This window comes from Mandrillus leucophaeus, unplaced genomic scaffold (assembly GCF_000951045.1).
Source record: "Mandrillus leucophaeus isolate KB7577 unplaced genomic scaffold, Mleu.le_1.0 Scaffold214, whole genome shotgun sequence".
Classification (NCBI taxonomy): domain Eukaryota; kingdom Metazoa; phylum Chordata; class Mammalia; order Primates; family Cercopithecidae; genus Mandrillus; species Mandrillus leucophaeus.
The window spans coordinates 2009182-2027227 of NW_012102188.1; the positions used below are offsets into that span (position 1 = coordinate 2009182).

An 18046-nucleotide genomic window follows, 5' to 3' on the forward strand; every position below is an offset into this window, starting at 1 on the left:
GTAAACTGGGAATCAGAATAAGAACTAATAATTTGCTCATAGATTTGCTGTAGATTTGCTCATAGATTACCATCCTTACAGAATTCAGAATGGATAACGTGCAATATTAGAATGAAATGAAACTTCAGTAGCCTAAATGGCAAAGAATTAAAAACCGCCTTTTGAAGTGAGAGTATAGAACAGAACCATATATCCCATAGGAAAGCTATTCTTGCAGTTAATGAAAGAGTTTAAGATGCTAAAATTGTATCTTAAGATTAGCTTACAAAATTGGTACCAAAAAGCAAATATCATAAAACAGGTATCCCAGCAAGAAGGTGGTGTTATTACTGATGTTATTACTGATGTATTGTGGGGAATGTAGTTTCAGACGCCGGGGGACATTCCCCTATCCTTAGGAATTGGCGAGGAAAGCTGACTCCCCCGGCCGCGACCTGCCTGGCGACGTGGGATGACCACCGCAAGAGATCATTTTGACCCTTCCCGGGACTGGCCCGGGTGGGGCGGGACGGGCGTGGGAGGCGGGCGCACGTCGATGGCGTCACCTTCCGGCGCCGCCGCTTGGTTTCCCTGGCAACTGGAGCAATCAGGGCGCCGCAGCGAGGGAGATGCTGGCGAGGCGGCAGCGCGATCCTCTCCAGGCCCTGCGGCGCCGCAATCAGGAGCTGAAGCAACAGGTATGGTCAGGCTGTGCAGAGGGCCCTGGGGCAGGTGAGAGGCGGACGCAGCTGTGCGCGCTGCGCCTTCCCACCGTGACCCCACCTAATCCTGGGAGCTTGTCCCCAACCTATTTACCTTCCCAGATTGTAACGCTCCCTTACGCCTTAACATTCGAGCACCCAACCCCGATTCAAACCCCTCTTGATCCCAACTCAATCCCCAGGCAAAGGCGAAACCTCCCACAATTCGTGACCATCAACTAAGCGCCCCCTCCTCCGACCCTCACTCCCAGCTAACATCTCAACCTCCTACCCTAACAACTCACTAACCCACCTCATCTCCCAATCTAAATTTAGTGGTAACCATTTCCAACCCAACTCTGAGCCTAGCTCCTCTCTCCACTTTCCAAGCCCGTTTCCTTTGAGCCTTCCTCTAATGGAAATTATTATTGCCTCCATGAACTGAAGCGAAATAGGTGTCAAGGAATAGTCTTAATATGCAAGAACATTAAGATCTGATAAATGAGCAGAGGAGGTGAACAAGTAACTCATAAACATACGAGGAATGTTAACTTCAAAGATATTCAAGTAATTGCAAAGGACATAAGGTATCCCAAGCATTTTAAAAATCACAACATTCAGTCTTAAGGAAGGTGTGATGAAGCAGACACATTCACTGCTCCTATGTATAAGGTGCTTGTACAGCATTTCAGGAAAGCAGCTTGACAAGGTGTAGCATGTGTGTATGCACCTAGGCTCAAAAATTACATTTCCAGGGATCTGCTATATGTAATAATTAGAAAGTAGGACTGAGATTGATGTATAAAAGTATTCATCACATTGTTGCTTATATGATATACACAGAATAGCATAGAAGGGAACATGCTAATGTGGTATTTCTGTGTGACAGGATGCCGATGATTATTATGATTTTCTTTATTCTTTTTTATCTTTATAAAAATATTTAGGCCAGGTGTGGTGGCTCATGCTAGTAGTACCAGCTACTTGGGAGGCTGAGACAGGAGGATCACCTGAGCCCAGGAGTTCGAGACTAACCTGGGCAACATAGCAAGACTTGGTCTCAAAAAAAAAAAAACCTTTTTAAAAATAAGTTCTTATTAAAAATAAGAAAAAAGTAAATAGCAACCAGTGGGTTTATTTTTTGACATTTTTATTTTACTTTATTTTAATTTTTTTTCATGTGATATATTACTAAGTATTTTTCCACTGAGTAAAATTATTTTATAATCTTAGGCCAGTAAGAGATTCACTGATACTCTTATTTTATCCATTTTTGTTCTCTTGTTTAAAGTAAAAAGGATTTGGGAGGTAAATATTTAGGTAACTGTGTATTGGAATCAGAACGGTGCAACAAAAGCTAAATACTCTTCTGGTAGAAATAAAAAATGAACTTGATGAGGCATTGACTTATGCTGAACTTTGCTGGACTCTTAATATGGTTCTGTGTCTTATTTTTAAATTTCAGCTTTTAGATTCGGGGGTACATGTGCAGGTCTGTCACATGGGAACACTGTGTTATGCTGAGGTTTGGGGTACAGATGATCCTATCACTCAAGCAGTGAGCATAGTACCCAATAGGCAGTATTTCAGCCTTCATTCCTCTTCCTTCCTCTGCACTCCAGCAGTCCCCAGTGTCCATTGCTGCCATCGTTATGTTTGTGTTTACTCAACAAGTGAGAACATGTGGTATTTGGTTTTCTGTTCCTGTGTTAATTCACTTAGGACAATGGCCTCCAGCTCCATCCATGTTGCTGCAAAGGACATGATTTCATTCTTTTTTATGGCTGCATATTATTTCATGGTGTATATGTACCACATTTTCTTTATCCAGTCCACCATTGGTGGGCATCTAGGTTGATTCCATGTCTTTGCTATTGTGAATAAGGCTGAAGGGAACATACACATTCATGTGACATTTTGGTAGAATCATTTATTTTTTTGAGGGGGGTATATACACAGAAATGGGATTGCTGGATCAAATGGTAGTTCTGTTTTAAGTTGTTTGGGAAATCTTCAAACTGCTTTCCACAGTGGCTGAACTAATTGTCATTCCCACCAACAGTGTGCACGTGTCCTCTTCTTGTCAGCCTCACCAGAATCTGTCATTTCTTGATTTTTTAATAATAGTCATTTTGACCAGTGTGAGATGGTACCTCATTGTAGTTTTAATTTGCATTTCTCTGAGGATTAGTCATGATGAACTAATTTTAAATTTAGTGGGACATTAGGAGAACCAGGAAAAGTTTTAGAAGGAAACTATAAAAATGATTATTAAAACAAACTATTACAAAGATTATTCTCCTGGGAGAAATATTGGCTCTGGAGCCTTTGGTACCTTGACTATCTGGAAAGTGTATTTTGATAGTATTAGCTAATTCCCTGTCTTCACAGAGGACACCTGAAGCCGAAAATGGAACAGATTTTCTATTCGGTGTCCATAGGACAAGTAATCAACAGCCCCTCTGGGTCAGGCCTGCGATGATTGACTCTATCACTAGGTGTGTGAATTTTGTAAATAACACTCAGATGGATGCCAAATTGCAAGAGTAGAGAAGAAACTAGTGGAATTTTCTCTTTTTTCCATCTACTTTATCTTCTCTACATAATCTATAGAAAACAGACCAAAGAAGTATGTACCTTTTTGGAGAGTATATTGACAAAGTTACATATAGTGTTAGTAAACTTAAACTACTAAGTCAAGATAAAGTCATGATACATTCAATACAATGGATACCACTCAGTAATAAGAAGGAATGAACTAATGGTACACACAACAATATGGAAGTATCTCAAAAACATGCTTCATGGAAAGGTTACACAAGAGTGCTTACTGTATGAGTCTATTTATATAAAATTTCAAGAGCAGGCAAAACTAATTTATGTTGGAAAAATATCAAAACAGGTTTGTCTATGGAGGATTAAGGAGAGGATTTACTGGCAAGGGCATGAAGGAACTTACTAGGGTGATGGTAGTTTTCTACATCTTGATAAGAATTTTGGTTACACAGATGGATGCATTTGTCGAAACTCAGCAAATGTATGCCTCATATTTGTGCATTTCACTGTATACATATATTGCATCAACTATTGAACTTTAGTTAGTGACATCCATAGTCCATTATTTAGGGAGAAATGTATTGATAACTGTAACTTACTTTGAAAGGCCTAAGGTGAATTGATGGATAGATCAAATACGTATAGTAAAATGTTAATGTTTTTTCTAGGTAGTGGGTATATGGGTTTTCACTGTAAAATTTTTGAAACTTTGTTGTATGTTTAAAAGTGTTCATTATAAAATACTGGATAAAAAGAGAAGTTTTGTTTCCTAAGGTGATATGGTATTTAACAATGTGATATTTTAAATGGTCTCCGTAGGTTGATAGTTTGCTTTCTGAGAGCCAACTGAAAGAAGAAGCCCTAGAACCCAATAAAAGACAAGATATTTATCAAAGGTAAAGTATGCTAATTTATATAAGCTTCCCAGGAACTGCACTTACATTTCAATGCATAGTATTTAAGGCATAGAGATTGGTCCTTTGGAATCAAATGGAAGAATCACATAGTGTTGTAAGTTGAATGTAGAAGAAACCAACCTAAAGCTGATGGTTGTGGACTTGCTGTTATGAAAGCAACTATAAAAACTGCTTAATGTAAACGTAGGTGACTTGGGCAGGATTACCCTAAATCCTTGGCCTATGTAGCCCAGATCCTGTGACCTGGTCAGAAACCTCTGTCTATAAGCAGTTAGTCCTTCATTGGGATATTAACTTTAACTCCCATGAGAAGACAACACTGTTTTCTAGGTGGGTGTTTTTTGTTTTGTATTTGTTTTTACTTAAAAATAAAATCCTTGGGAGAGTTTAAAGTTAAATAGATATGATGAACTAAATCAAATTTAGACTATTAATTCATAACATTTGTATTAAGTTTAGGACATCATTAAGATAATCTTTGTTTTTGAGATATTTAAAGATTTTGTTACATTCCAAAGAACATGAGATTCATTCTGTTAATTTAAGTGAATTGTAATTGTTTGGAAAAGTTTTACTTAAGTCAGGCATTCAGAGTGCTTAAAGGAAAAACAAATGAATTTTGAAATGTCAAGTGAATTTCATTTATAATAGTAGGATTGATTGTTTAAGGAATTTAGTTCAAGTTTAATTAACAGTAATGAAAGAAAAGCAAAGGTTATTGTTCTTGCTTTACTAGATTTAAAAATAGAATAAGATTTATAGACGGAATTTGAAGTCCAAGGGAAAACTAGGTTTTTAAATTTTATGTTAGTAAACTAAAAATAATAATAATTATTATTGTCTTTTTTGAGACTGAATCTCGCTTTGTCGCCCAGGCTGGAGTGCAGTGGCACAATCTTGGCACACTGCAACCTCCACCTCCCAGGTTCAAGTGATTCTTCTGCCTCAGGCTCTTGAGTAGCTGGGATTACAGTCGTGCCCCACCACACCTGGCTAAATTTTGTATTTTGAGTAGAGACGGATTTCATCATGTTGGCCAGGCTGGTTTCGAACTCCTGACCTCAAGGGATCCCCTGGCCTTGGTCTCCCGAAGTGCTGAGATTACAGGTGTGAGCCACCTCGCCCAGCCTAATAATTGTTATGTTTTATTTTTTTTGAGACAAAGTCTCTCTCTCTCGCCCAGGCTGAGTGCAGTGGCGTGATCTCAGCTCACTGCAACCTCCGCCTCCCAGGTTCAAGTGATTCTCCTGCCTCAGCCTCCTGAGTAGCTGGGATTACAGGTGCATGCCACCACGCCTGGCTAATTTTTTGTATTTTTAGTAGAGATGGAGTTTCACTGTGCTAGCCAGAATGGTCTCGATCTCCTGACCTCATGATCCGCCCGCCTCGGCCTCCTACAGTGCTGGGATTACAGGCATGAGCCACTGCTCCTGGCCCCTAATAATTATTTTTAAGCCCAATTAACCATAGTCTTCTCTGTGCATGAAAAGAAGATCATTACTGTCATTTAAAAACTCACTTTGACATTTGCATGTCTGAAAATGTCATGTAGGTGTCATTTTTATCTGCTCAATGCTCTGAGTCTCAGTTTGAAAACTCATGTCTCATGAGCTCTGGGAGATTTTATTTTACAAAAAGATTATTTCGTTAATTCCATTTGTCTGTTTCTTCCTGAAATACCTTTGAGTCAGGTATTGAATATCCTGGACTGATTCTCTAGATCCCATAACTTCCTGTTAATAGTTTCTGTTTCTTTGTCTGTTTGTATGGGAGGTGTTTTTTAGGGGGGAGTGGGGGGTCTCACTCTGTTGTCCAGGCTGTAATGCAGTGGCACAATCACGGCTCACTGCAACTTCTCACTTCTAGGCCTAAGGGATGCCCCTCTCCCTCACTGTGAGCTACCATGCTGGCAATTCTCTTGACTTTAACACTTTTCTTTATTATCTATTTCAATAGCCATATTGTTTTATTTCAGCAGTTTTATTGGTTTTTTGTTTTTTTAAGACAGAGTCTCATTGTGTCTCACAATCTTGGCTCACTGCAACCTCTGCCTCCTGGGTTCAGGCGATTCTCCTGCCTCAGCCTCCCAAGTAGCTGGGATTACAGGCTCACACCATCACAATCGGCTAATTTTTTGTATTTTTAGTAGAGAAGGATTTCACCACGTTGGCCAGGCTGGTCTCAAACTTCTGACTTCAGGTGATCTGCCCATGATGGCCTCCCAAAGTACTCGGATTACAGGCATGAGCCACCATGCCTGGACATCAGTCATGTTGTTAATTTACAAGTGTTTTCTCTTGTTCTTGAATTGTTCTTTTTTCATTGCATCATGTACCTGTTTTCATATTGATTGCCTTGTTACTACTTCCATGACTAGGAAGCTTTTTTTTTCTTTCCTTAAGTTCTCTTCTGTTCTCTGAATTGTCTTTGCTTTCTCTGGGCTCAGATTCTTTTTAATTAGTTAATTAATTAATTTATATTTGGTTATTCTTAAATTTTATCTTTCATGTTGCCGATTTTCTTTATTAGGTCTGGCTTATCTATTTTTTACTGAGGAATGAGGGACTAGCCCAGAGAGCTCTCATGGGCTTTTCTACTGTTAGATAGAGAGGGGTCTTTCCTGCTAGTACCATCCCCTGAATAAGAATGAAATTCTGTATGTTGATAGGGCTTATCAGAGGCTGGGAAGTAGCTTTTAGTCTGAGAAGCTCCCAGTGCCGGAATAGGGCAGGCTCTAACCCTGGTGTGTGAAAACTTCCTTAGCAGTCATGATTCTCTTTAGGTCATTTGTTAATTGTTTTTGTTTGTTTTTTTTTGTTTTTTAGGGAAGAATCCCCTGGTAAGGAGGGAAAGCAGAGAGGGGAAAAGGGAGCTAACTGGCTCAGGTTTTCTGTAAATAGACTTTTAAAAGTCACAAGACTTATTACAAAAGAGCTCCAACTAAATCTAAACTTAATCAGTATCATTACTCTTCCCTTGAATAATATAAAGACCTTAGATTGCTTTAACATTGATTTCCCTCTTCAAAGCTTAGATGTATGCATATGATTTAATTTACACAATATAATACAATAATATTAGATAATGTATAAAGTAAACACCAGTCACTGTGCATGTCTTTTCATCTGCAGGGTTTCATAATGTGTTCCTCTATGGTTTAGTTTACTTAACCTTTGGTCCTTTATGTCTGCTGACTCAAGTCCGGGAGTTTTCGGCCTGGCAGATTATCTCCCTCTTATGCTTGTGTCGCGTCTTCCACCCTTTACAGGAGAACATGCTTCCAGGCTTTTTCCATGGAGCAGAAATTTGTTGAAATCTCTTGCTGGCTACTTGTGCCTCTTTCCTTCTTTGCAGTGTTCAGGGTTTGCTACCTTTTCAAACGTTTTAATCATTTTTTGTGGGGTTTCAGGAGGCAGTGAAGATGAATGTGTGCTTAGTTTTTATCCTGAACCAGGAGTCTTAAAATATCAACTGTTTGAGATCGAGACCATCCTGGCTAGCATGGTGAAACCCCGTCTCTATTAAAAAATACAAAAAACTAGCCGGGCGAGGTGGCGGGCGCCTGTAGTCCCAGCTACTCGGGAGGCTGAGGCAGGAGAATGGTGTAAACCCGGGAGGCGGAGCTTGCAGTGAGCTGAGATCCGGCCACTGCACTCCAGCCTGGGCGACAGAGTGAGACTCCTTCTCAAAAAAAAAACAATAATAATAATAATAATAATTACATAGTTATAAAGGAGGTAATTGTAATAAATAATTTATTTTCTTGGTACATTATATTAAAATAGTTTTCCACTCTGGCCTTTTAGTGAAATTTCTAAGTTTCAGTAAAGATTTTTTTGGTCAAGTAACATGACACCTGCCAAGATAAGCAGCTTTACTGTTAGTCTCATTTGACAAAAGCCTGCAGCTAGCTTCTCTCAGGGTGGATTCATGGCTTGTGATATCCTCAAAGACCAGCCTTTGCTGTCAATCCACTCTGCCATCTTTTGCTTGTTGGTGATATCTCTCTTCATAGTTACAGAGTCCATACCCTCAGTATTTAAGAGCAGATGTAGGAGGGATTCTTTTCATGCCTGGTAAGGGAGGATAAAATGGGAGGCAATCCCAATATACGTGTTTTCTGTTACACTGGGAGCCCTGGGCCCCCTGCCCACCCTGCCTGCAGTGGAGGCTGAGAACATAGGTGCCAGTGGGAAGCTGACTGCTAGCAAAGAGGAAGGGTGGGAGAGGGACTTTTGGGGAGGTTGCTAGTGGGGTCATCCCCAGTTTGATGTTTCCCCTTCTCTTTTTCTACCCTTTTGACAAAGGACTTTTGTTCACTTTTTAAAAATTTTATTTATTATGGTTTTTTATTTTTTTTCTTTAACTTTTAAGTTCAGGGATACATGTATAGCATTGTGCAGATTTGTTACATAGGTAAATATGTGCCATGCTGGTTTGCTGGACAGATCATCCCATCACCTAGGTATTAAGCCCAGTATCCATTAACTATTCTTCCTGATGCTCTTTCTCCTCCATTTCCTCCTTCCTACAGGCCCCAGTGTATGTTGTTACCCTCCATGTGTCCATGTGTTCTCATCATTCAGCTCCCACTTATAAGTGAGAACGTGCAGAGTTTGGTTTTCTGTTCCTGTGTTAGTTTGCTGAGGATAATGGCTTCCAACTCTATCCATGTCCCTCCAGAGGACATGATCTGGTTCCTTTTTATGGCTGCATAGTATTCCATGGTGTATATGTACCACATTTTCTTTATCCAGTGTATCACTGATGGGCATTTAGATTGATTCCATGTATTTGCTATTGTGAGTATGCTATAGTGAACATACGTGTGCATGTATCTTTTTGATAGAACAATTTCTATTCCTTTGGATATACACTCAGTAATGGAATTGTTGGGTCATATAGTATTTCTGCCTCTAGGTCTTTGAGGAATCACCACACTGTCTTCCACAATGATTGGAGTAATTTACACTCCCAACAACAGGGTATAAGTGTTCCTTTTTCTCTGCAATCTTGCCAACCTCTGTTTTTTGACTTTTTAATAATCGCCGTTCTGACTGGTGTGAGATGGTACTTCATTGTGATTTTGATTTGCATTTCTCTAATCAGTGATGTTGAGCTTTTTTTCATGTTTGTTGGCTGAATGTGTCTCTTTTGAGAAGTGTTAGTTCATGTCCTTTGCTCACTTTTTAATGGGGTTGTTTTTTTCTTACAAATTTGCTTATTTGTAGACTCTGGATATTAGACCTTCATCAGATGGATAGATTACAAACCTTTTCTCCCATTCTGTAGGCTGTCTGTTCACTCTGATGATAGTTTCTTTTGCTGTGCAAAAGTTCTTTAGTTTGATGAGATCCTATTTGTCAATTTTTGCTTTTGTTGCAATGGCTTTAGGCTTTTTGTTGTCATGAAATATTTGCCTGTGCCTATGTCCTGAATGCTATTGCTTGGATTTTCTTCTAGAGTTTTTATAGTTTTGGGTTTTACATTTAAGTCTTTAATCCATCTTGAATTAATTTTTGTGTGTGGTGTATGGAAGGGGGTCTAATTTCAATTTTCTGCATATAGCTAGCCAGCTCTTCCAGCATCATTTATTAAATAGGGAGCCCTTTCCCCATTGCTTCTTTTTGTCAGGTTTGTCAAAGATCAGATGATTGTAGGTGTGCAAGTCTTATTTCTGAGTTCTCTGTTCTGTTCTATTGGCCTATGTGTCTGTTCTTGTACCAGTACCATGCTGTTTTAGTTACTGTAGCTTTGTAATATAGTTTGAAGTCAGGTAGCGTGATGCCTCCAGCTTTGTTCTTTTTGCTTAGGATTGTATTGGCTATTTGGGCTCTTCTTTTGTTCCATATAAATTTTAAAATAGTTTTTCTAATTCTGTGAAGAATGTCAATGGAAGTTTAATGGGAATAGCATTGAATCTATACTTTATTTGGGGCAGTATGTCCATTTTCACGATATGACTCTTCCTATCCACAAACATGGAGTGTTTCTCCATTTTTTTGTGTCATCTCTGATTTCTGGAGCAGTGGTTTGTAGTTATCCTTGAGAAGGTCCCTCTCACTCTCTTTGTTAGCTGTACTCCTAGGTATTTTATTCTTTTTGTAGCAGTTGTGAATGTGAGTTCAGGATTTAGCTCTCTGCTTGCCTGTTGTTGGTATACAGGAATGCTAGCAAATTTTGCACATTGATTTTGTATCCTGAGACTTTGCTGAGGTTGTTTATCAGCTTAAGAAGTTTTTGGGCCAAGACAATGGGGTGTTCTAGATATAGAATCATGTTATCTGCAAACAGGGATAATTTGAGTTCCTCTCTTCCTATTTGAATACTCTTTATTTCTTTCTCTTGCCTGACTTCCCAGGCCAGAACTTCCAACACTGCATTGAATAGGAGTGATGAGGGAGGGATCTTTGTCTTGTGCCTGTTTTCAAAGGGAATGCTTCAAGTGATATTGGCTGTTGGTTTATCATATATGGCTCTTATTATTTTGAGGTATGTTCCTTCAATATCTAGTTTATTGAAAGTTTTTAATGTGAAAAGATGTTGAATTTTATTGAAAGCCTTTTCTGCATTTATTGAGATAGTCATTTTTTTTTTGTCTTAAGTTCTGTTTATGTGATGAATCACATTTATTGATTTGCATATGTTTAACCAAACTTTCATTCTGGGGATGAAGCCAACTTGATCCTGGTAGATAAGCTTTTTGATGTGCTGCTGGATTCAGTTTGCCAGTATTTTGTTGTGGATTTTTGTATCGATGTTCATGAAGGATATTGGCCTGAAGTTTTCTGTTTTTGCTGTATCTCTGCCAGGTTTTGGTATTGGGAGGATACTGGCCTCATACATTTAGTTAGGGAGGAGTCTCTATGTTTCAGTTGTTTGGAATAATTTCAGTTGAAATGGTTCCCACTCTTCTTTATACCTCTGGTAGAATTCAGCTGTGAATTTATCTGGTCCTGGGAGTTTTTTGGTTGGTAAGCTATTTATTACTGCCTCAATTTCAGAACTCATTATTGGTCTGTTCAGGGATTCAATTTCTTCCCAGTTCAGTCTTGGGAGGGTGTATGTGTCCAATAACTCATCCAATTCTTTTAGATTTTCTAGTTCATGTACATAGAGGTGTTTATAGTATTCTCTGTGATTGTTTGTATTTCTCTGGGGTCAGTGGTGATATGCCCCTTATAATTTCTGATTGTGTTTATTCTCTCTTTATTAGTCTAGCTAGTGGTGTATCCATTTTATTAATTTTTTTCAAAAAACTACCTCCTGAATTTGTTCTTTTTAGGGTTTTTCATGTCTCTGTCTCCTTCAGTTCAGCCCTGATCTTGGTTATTTCCTGTCTTCTGCTAGCTTTAGGGTTTGTTTACTCTTGGTTCTCAAGTTCTTTTAGTTGAGATGTTAGTTCTTTTAGTTGAGATCTTTCTAGCTTTTTGATGTGAGCATTTAGTGATATAAATTTTCCTTTTAACACTGCTTTAGCTACATTTCAGAGATTCTGATACATTGTCTCTTTGTTCTCATTAGTTTCAAATGAGCTTACATGGAGATGAAAATAGCAGGCACATTGAAGCTCTCGAATAAATCAAAGAAATCATTGGCAGCTCATTCCCGGTTTCTTTGTGAGTTTAAAGGCGCCTCAGTGAGGAGCACAGGATGCTCCTCTGAGAAAGTCTGCAGCTGGTCCTTAGAATAGACATATTGCCAGATGTGTTCCATGTCGTTCCAGTCCTCAACAATGCCATGCTCCATGAGATAGCAGATCGAGAGCAGCCCTTGGTGCTCCTTGGCTTTGGAGCCAATGAAGATTTCGCCTTCAAGGGCTCCTGCCATGGCACGAATGTGGGTGGGTCGGCCCACATAGTTTGGAAAGCAGTATTTGGGGATCTGATCACCAGCAAAACCAGCTTTAATCACACCAGATCCATTGTGGATCATGACAGGCTGGTTGGTGATCACATTGTAGGACTCCACGGCAGAGGAATCTCTCCTTCTGGGGAAGGAACTACCAATCAGGTTTGCCGCTAGTGTCATTTGTGATTTTCTTAATCTTGAGTTATAATTTGATTGCATTTTGGTCTGTTTGTTATAATTTCAGTTCTTTTTCATTAGCTGAGGAATATTTTATTTCTGATTATGTGGTCAATTTTAGAGTAAGTGTCATGTGGTGATGAGTAGAATGCATATTTTGTTGTTTTTGGGTGGAGAGTTCTGTAGATATCTATCAGGTCCACTTGATCCAGAGCTGAGCTCAGATCCTGAATATCTTTGTCAATTTTCTGTGTTGATGACCTGCCTAATGTTGTCAGTGGGGTGTTAAAGTCTCCCACTACTATTGTATGGGAGTCCAAGTCACTTTGAAAATCTTAAGAACTTGATGTATGAATCTGGGTTGCCGAGACCAGCTCGGTCATGGAGACCCTAACCCAGCAGCGCTAGAGGAATTAAAGACACACACACAGAAATAGAGAGTGTGCACCAGGCGCGGTGGCTCAAGCCTGTAATCCCAGCACTTTGGGAGGCTGAGACGGGTGGATCACGAGGTCAGGAGATCGAGACCATCCTGGCTAACGTGGCGAAACCCCGTCTCTACTAAAAAATACAAAAAACTAGCTGGGCGATGTGGCGAGCGCCTGTAGTCCCAGCTACCCGGGAGGCTGAGGCAGGAGAATGGTGTGAACCTGGGAGGCGGAGCTTGCAGTGAGCTGAGATCCGGCCACTGCACTCCAGCCTGGGCGACAGAGCAAGACTCCGTCTCAAAAAAAAAAAAAAAAAGGAAATAGAGAGTGTGGAGTGGGAAATCAGGGGTCTCACAGTCTTCAGAGCTGAGAGCCTCGAACAGAGATTTACCCACGTATTTGTTGACAGCAAGCCAGTGATAAGCATTGTTTCTGTAGGTTATAGGTTTACTAAAAGTATTCCTTACAGGAAATAAAGGGATGGGCCGAAATAAAGGGGTGGGTCTGGCTAGTTATCTGCAGCAGGAACATGTCCGTAAGGCGCAGATTGCTCATGCTATTGCTTGTGGTTCAGGAATGCCTTTAAGCAGTTTTCCGCCCTGGGTGGGCCAGGTGTTCCTTGCCCTCATTCCCGTAAACCCACAGCCTTCACTGTGGGCGTCATGGCCATCACGAACATGTCACAGTGCTGCAGAGATTCTGTTTATGACCAGTTTTGGGGCCAGTTTATGGCCAGATTTGGGGGTCTCTTCCCAACATGGGTGATCTTTTATTGGGTGCATATATATTTAGGATAGTTAGCTCTTCTTGTTGAATTGAACACTTTACCATTGTGTAATACCCTTCTTTGTCTTTTTTTTTTATCTTTGTTGGTTTAAAGTCTGTTTTGTCAGAAGCTAGAATTGCAACTCCTGCTTTTTTCTGTTTTCCATTAGCTTGGTAAATTTTCCTCCATCCCTTTATTTTGAACCTATGTGTGTCTTTGCACGTGGGATGAGTCTCTTGAAGACAGCATACCAGTGGATCTTGGCTCTTTATCCAGCTTGCCATTCTGTGTCTTTTTAATTGGGGAATTTAACCCACTTACCTTTAAGGTTAGTATTGTTTTGTGTGAATTTGATCCTATCATCATTATGTTAGCTGGTTATTTTGCAGATTTGTTTATGTGGTTGCTTCATAGTATCACTGGTTTGTGTACTTCAGTGTGTTTTTATAGTGGGTGGTATCAATTTCTCCTTTCCATATTTAGTCCTTCCTTCAGGAGCTCTTGCAAGGCAGGCCTGGTGGTGACGAATTCCCTACGCGTTTGCTTGGTCTGAAAAGGATCTTATTTCTCCTTCGTGTATGAAGCTTAGTTTGGCCGGATATGAAATTCTGGGTTGGAAATTTCTTTTCTTTAAGAATAATGAATATTGGTCCCTGATCTCTGCTGGCTTGTAGGGTTTGGGTTTCCGCCGAGAGGTGTGCTATTAGTCTGATGAGCTTCCCTTTGTAGGTGACCTGGCCTTTCTCTCTGACTGCCTTTAACTTTTTTTTTTTCATTTTGACCTTGGAGAATCTGATGATTATGTGTGTTGGGGTTGATCTTCTCATGGAGTACCTTACTGGGGTTCACTGGATTTCCTGAATTTGAATGTTGGTTTGTCTTGCCAGGTTGGGAGAGTTATGTTTTTCAACTTGGTTCCATTCTTCCTGTCATTTTTAGGTACCCCAATCAGTCATAGGTTTGGTCTCTATACATAATCCCATTCATTCTTTTTTCCCTATTCTTGTCTGCCTGTCTTAATTCAGAAAGATTATCTTCAAGCTCTGAGATTCTTTCCTCTGCCTTGTCTGTTCTGCTGTTGATACTTGTGATTGCATTATAAAGTTCTTGTGTTTTTCATCTCCATGAGGTCAGTTATGTTCCTCTCTTAATTGGCTGTTCTGGCTATCAGCCCCTGTATTGTTTTATCATGATTCTTAGCTTCTTTGCAGTGGGTTTCAACATGCTCTTTTAGCTCAATGGAGTTTTTTATTACCCACTTTCTGAAGCCTCCTTCTGTAAGTTCAGCCATCTCAGCATCAACCCACTACTGTGCCCTTGCTGGAGTGGGATTGTGGTCATTTGGAGCAGAAGAGGCACTCTGGCTTTTGAGTTTTCAGCGTTTTGTGTTGATTCTTTCTCATCTTTATGGGCTTATTTGCCTTTGATCTTTGAGGTTGCTGACCTTTAAATAGGATTTTTGTTCGGTTTTTATTGTTGATGTTGTTGTTTTCTGTTTGTTTGTTTGTTTTTCCTTTAACAGTCAGGACACTCTACTGTAGTGCTGCTGTGGTTTGCTGTAATCCAGACCCTAATTGCCTCGGTTTTTCCCATACCTGGAAGTATCACCAGTGAAGGCTGCAAAACAGCAAATCTGGCAGCCAGCTCCTTCCTCTGGAAGCTCTGTCCCAGGAGAGTACTGACTTGTTGCCAGCCCAAACGCACTTTGTAGGAGGTGGCTGGAATCCCCTTTTGGGAGGTCTCACCCAGTCAGGTGGAATGGGATTACAGACCCACTTAAAGAAGCAGTCTGGCTCCTTTTTGGTAGAGCACATGTGATGCGTTAGGGGAGACTCTTTCTTGTCCAGACCATTTGTACACTCCAAAGCCAGCAGGCTAGAATGGCTAAGTCTACTGAACCACAGAGATGGCAGCCACCCCTGCCCCCGGTAACTTGGAACTGCCTCAGACAGATTCCAGACTGCTTTGGTTGGCTAGCTGGAATTCCAAGCCAGTGGGTCTTAACTTGTGAGTTGCCATGGAAGTGGGGGCCATGGAAGTGGGGCCCATGGAACAATGCTGCTTGGCTCCCTAGATTCAGCTCCCTTTCTAGGGATATATACAGATGGATATCCCCCTTTGCTGGGGATCCTGGGGCCAGAATATGTAAAATTCCTGGGTCACTGTGTGTGCCTGAGCAGTGGCTCTGCCAAGATACCACACAGTTCTGTGTATTGGACCCAAGGCCCTGGTGGCATGAACTCAGGAGATCTCCGGATCTGTGGGTTGCAGAGATCCGTGGGAGAAGCATGGTTTTCTGGGCAGGGTTGCACAGTCACTCACTGCTTCCCTTGGTTGGGGATAGGGGTTCCTTTGGCACCATGCCACTCCTGGGTTGGCTGTTGTTCCCCTTCTTCCCTGGCTTTTCTGCATTGTCATGGGTCAAGTTGTTTGCCCTGTCAGTCCCAATGTGTGAACCTGGATATTTCAGTTGAAGGTGCTGAATTCACTTGCCTCTCTTCATTCCTCTCAGTGAGTGCCACAGGCCACAGCTGCTTCTAATCGGCCATCTTGGATCAACGTTGTTATTCCCTTTTTCACACTCATTTCATTTCACTCACATCTATAAGCAAAAAAAAAAAAAAAAAAAAAAGACTCTAACAGCATGAAAAGATGACTTTTCTAGGTTATTGTTGGGTAAAGCATTTGATTTTAAAAAAATATCATGAGCATAGCTCATAGCTCATATTTGGTCATTTTTTTGTACTTTTCATTTGTGTATCTAAGACTTAATGCTGAATTGAAGCATCTGTAGGATAAATAAAACTCTGGACCTGTCTGGACAAGCCAAGCTCAAAGCAGGCATGTGCTGTAGTGGCCTCAAATAGGCCAACTGTGGAATCCTAAACTGCCTTCATATTGTTGCTGTACCATTGAGCAGCTATGTGGACTTGAACACTTTTTAGAACTTCACTTCCTTTAAGTAGAGTGAGGGTTGTTATGAGGCTTAAATGAAGTAATGCTTGTAAGCTGCTTAACATGGTTGGTGCACAATAAACTTTAGTTTTGTCTCTGAGGCTTATGGAGGGTCCTAGGTTTATGGAGTTGTAGAGCTGGAAAAGCATTTTAAAGTCCAGCGTTCTTCCTTATTTTAGAGAGACGAAACTGATGCCCAGAGACACTGAAGGTTTCTGAAGCTTGGTTATCATGTCTATGTGTGTTACAGTTGGCTATGAGGATCATCTGAGCTAATAGGTGGAAAAGCGTTTATATGTCAGTTTTTTAGCATTGTTCATACAGTGGCTAATTGCCTTGTCTGCTCAATGACTGAATGATTTTATAAAATAGTTTTCTGGTTCTGACAATAGAAAAATCAATATATTTTCTTTTTTTTTTTTTAAATTTAGATGTATCCAGTTAAAGCAGGCAATAGATGAAAATAAAAATGCTCTTCAAAAATTAAGCAAAGTAAGTATTGAGGTTAATCATATTATTAAAATATCTCTTCTTATACAAGTATCTTTATTCAGTGGGAGTTAATTCAAGCTGGTAGGTTCCTGGGTTTACATTAGCAATGTAGTCTAACTGCAGCCAGTGCTGGCTTGCCAAACAGGGTTGCTAAGTCTGTGCTTGGGAGCAAAGCAAAATTCAAGGCTCCAACTACCGAAAAATGTTCAGCTTTGATGAACTCACCTGCTATTAAGGATTCAGACAATCCTGGAAGGAGCTATTTTTATTTTTGCATTTTGTGAGTTCTTTGTTTTACAGTTTAGAGTTGTTTTTATTTTAATTTCTTCATGGGGAAATAATGCATAGTCTGGCCCTGAGGGTAAGTGGTAAAGAAGCTTCTTGTATCAAATGGCAACTCTGATATCAATGTCTTTGCAAAAATAGGAGGAACAGGAATTTAACCTTGACGATCCCTTCAGGAATTTTTTTTTTTTTTTTCATGAGCCTTGGCTACCCCCAGATATTCAGGTCCGGAGACTCATGGAGCCTTTAAAGTGGAAGGCACCTGAAAGGCAGCTCTCCAGCTGTATATTACTCCCCTTTATTGCATCTGAGATATGTGGTCACTGAAGAGCTCATCCAAATTTCTCTAGTGGCACAAAACTTTTCAACTTAGGCTGTTTGAAAACCTAATTATTCCTGTTTTACAGGTGAGGAAATTGAAGCTCTCAGTGGTGAAGCAGCCATGCCTCTTCTGTCAATAAGTGGCAGAACTTGGGATTGGTGCTGTCTTATTGACCCTAAAGCCAATCTTCTGTCAGAACATATCTCTTACTGACTATGGAAGGTCTATAGTACTTAGCAAGAAAATGAAACAAAAACCTAAAACAAGTAGTATAATTTTATTTTTTCATTTGGTTTGCATTCCAACGCAATCGCCTGTTTCTTTTAAATCTAATTTATTTCTCTAAGATAGGTGTAATGTCACACTGATATTTACTTGTTTTTATAGCACTTATTGGAATTTTTGTTGTTCTTTTGAAATTAGGAAATTGCAGTTAATTTTTCAGTGAAACTGACCTATATTCTCTCATAGGCTGATGAATCTGCACCTGTTGCAAACTATAACCAGAGAAAAGAAGAGGAGCATACTCTTTTGGACAAGCTTACCCAACAACTGCAGGGCCTTGCTGTGACAATAAGTAGAAAAAATATAACTGAGTATGCTTCCTTTCTATCTTT

The 18046-nt window shown here is 40.1% G+C and overlaps 1 protein-coding gene across 3 annotated transcripts in view; it reads left to right on the plus strand.

Annotated features, from left to right (window-relative positions):
- The first annotated feature begins 516 nt into the window (after positions 1-516).
- Positions 517-18046, plus strand: part of NPHP1 (nephronophthisis 1 (juvenile)) — a 69827-nt gene continuing 52297 nt past the window's right edge. For 2 of the 3 annotated variants that reach the window (XM_011980532.1, XM_011980533.1), the window contains exons 1-4: positions 517-677; positions 4056-4132; positions 16762-16822; positions 17901-18025. In XM_011980532.1, the coding sequence (XP_011835922.1) occupies positions 609-677; positions 4056-4132; positions 16762-16822; positions 17901-18025 (332 nt within the window). In that variant the 5' untranslated portion in view covers positions 517-608. The remainder of the gene's footprint in view (positions 678-4055; positions 4133-16761; positions 16823-17900; positions 18026-18046) is intronic. The other variant, XM_011980534.1, reaches the window with a different exon arrangement.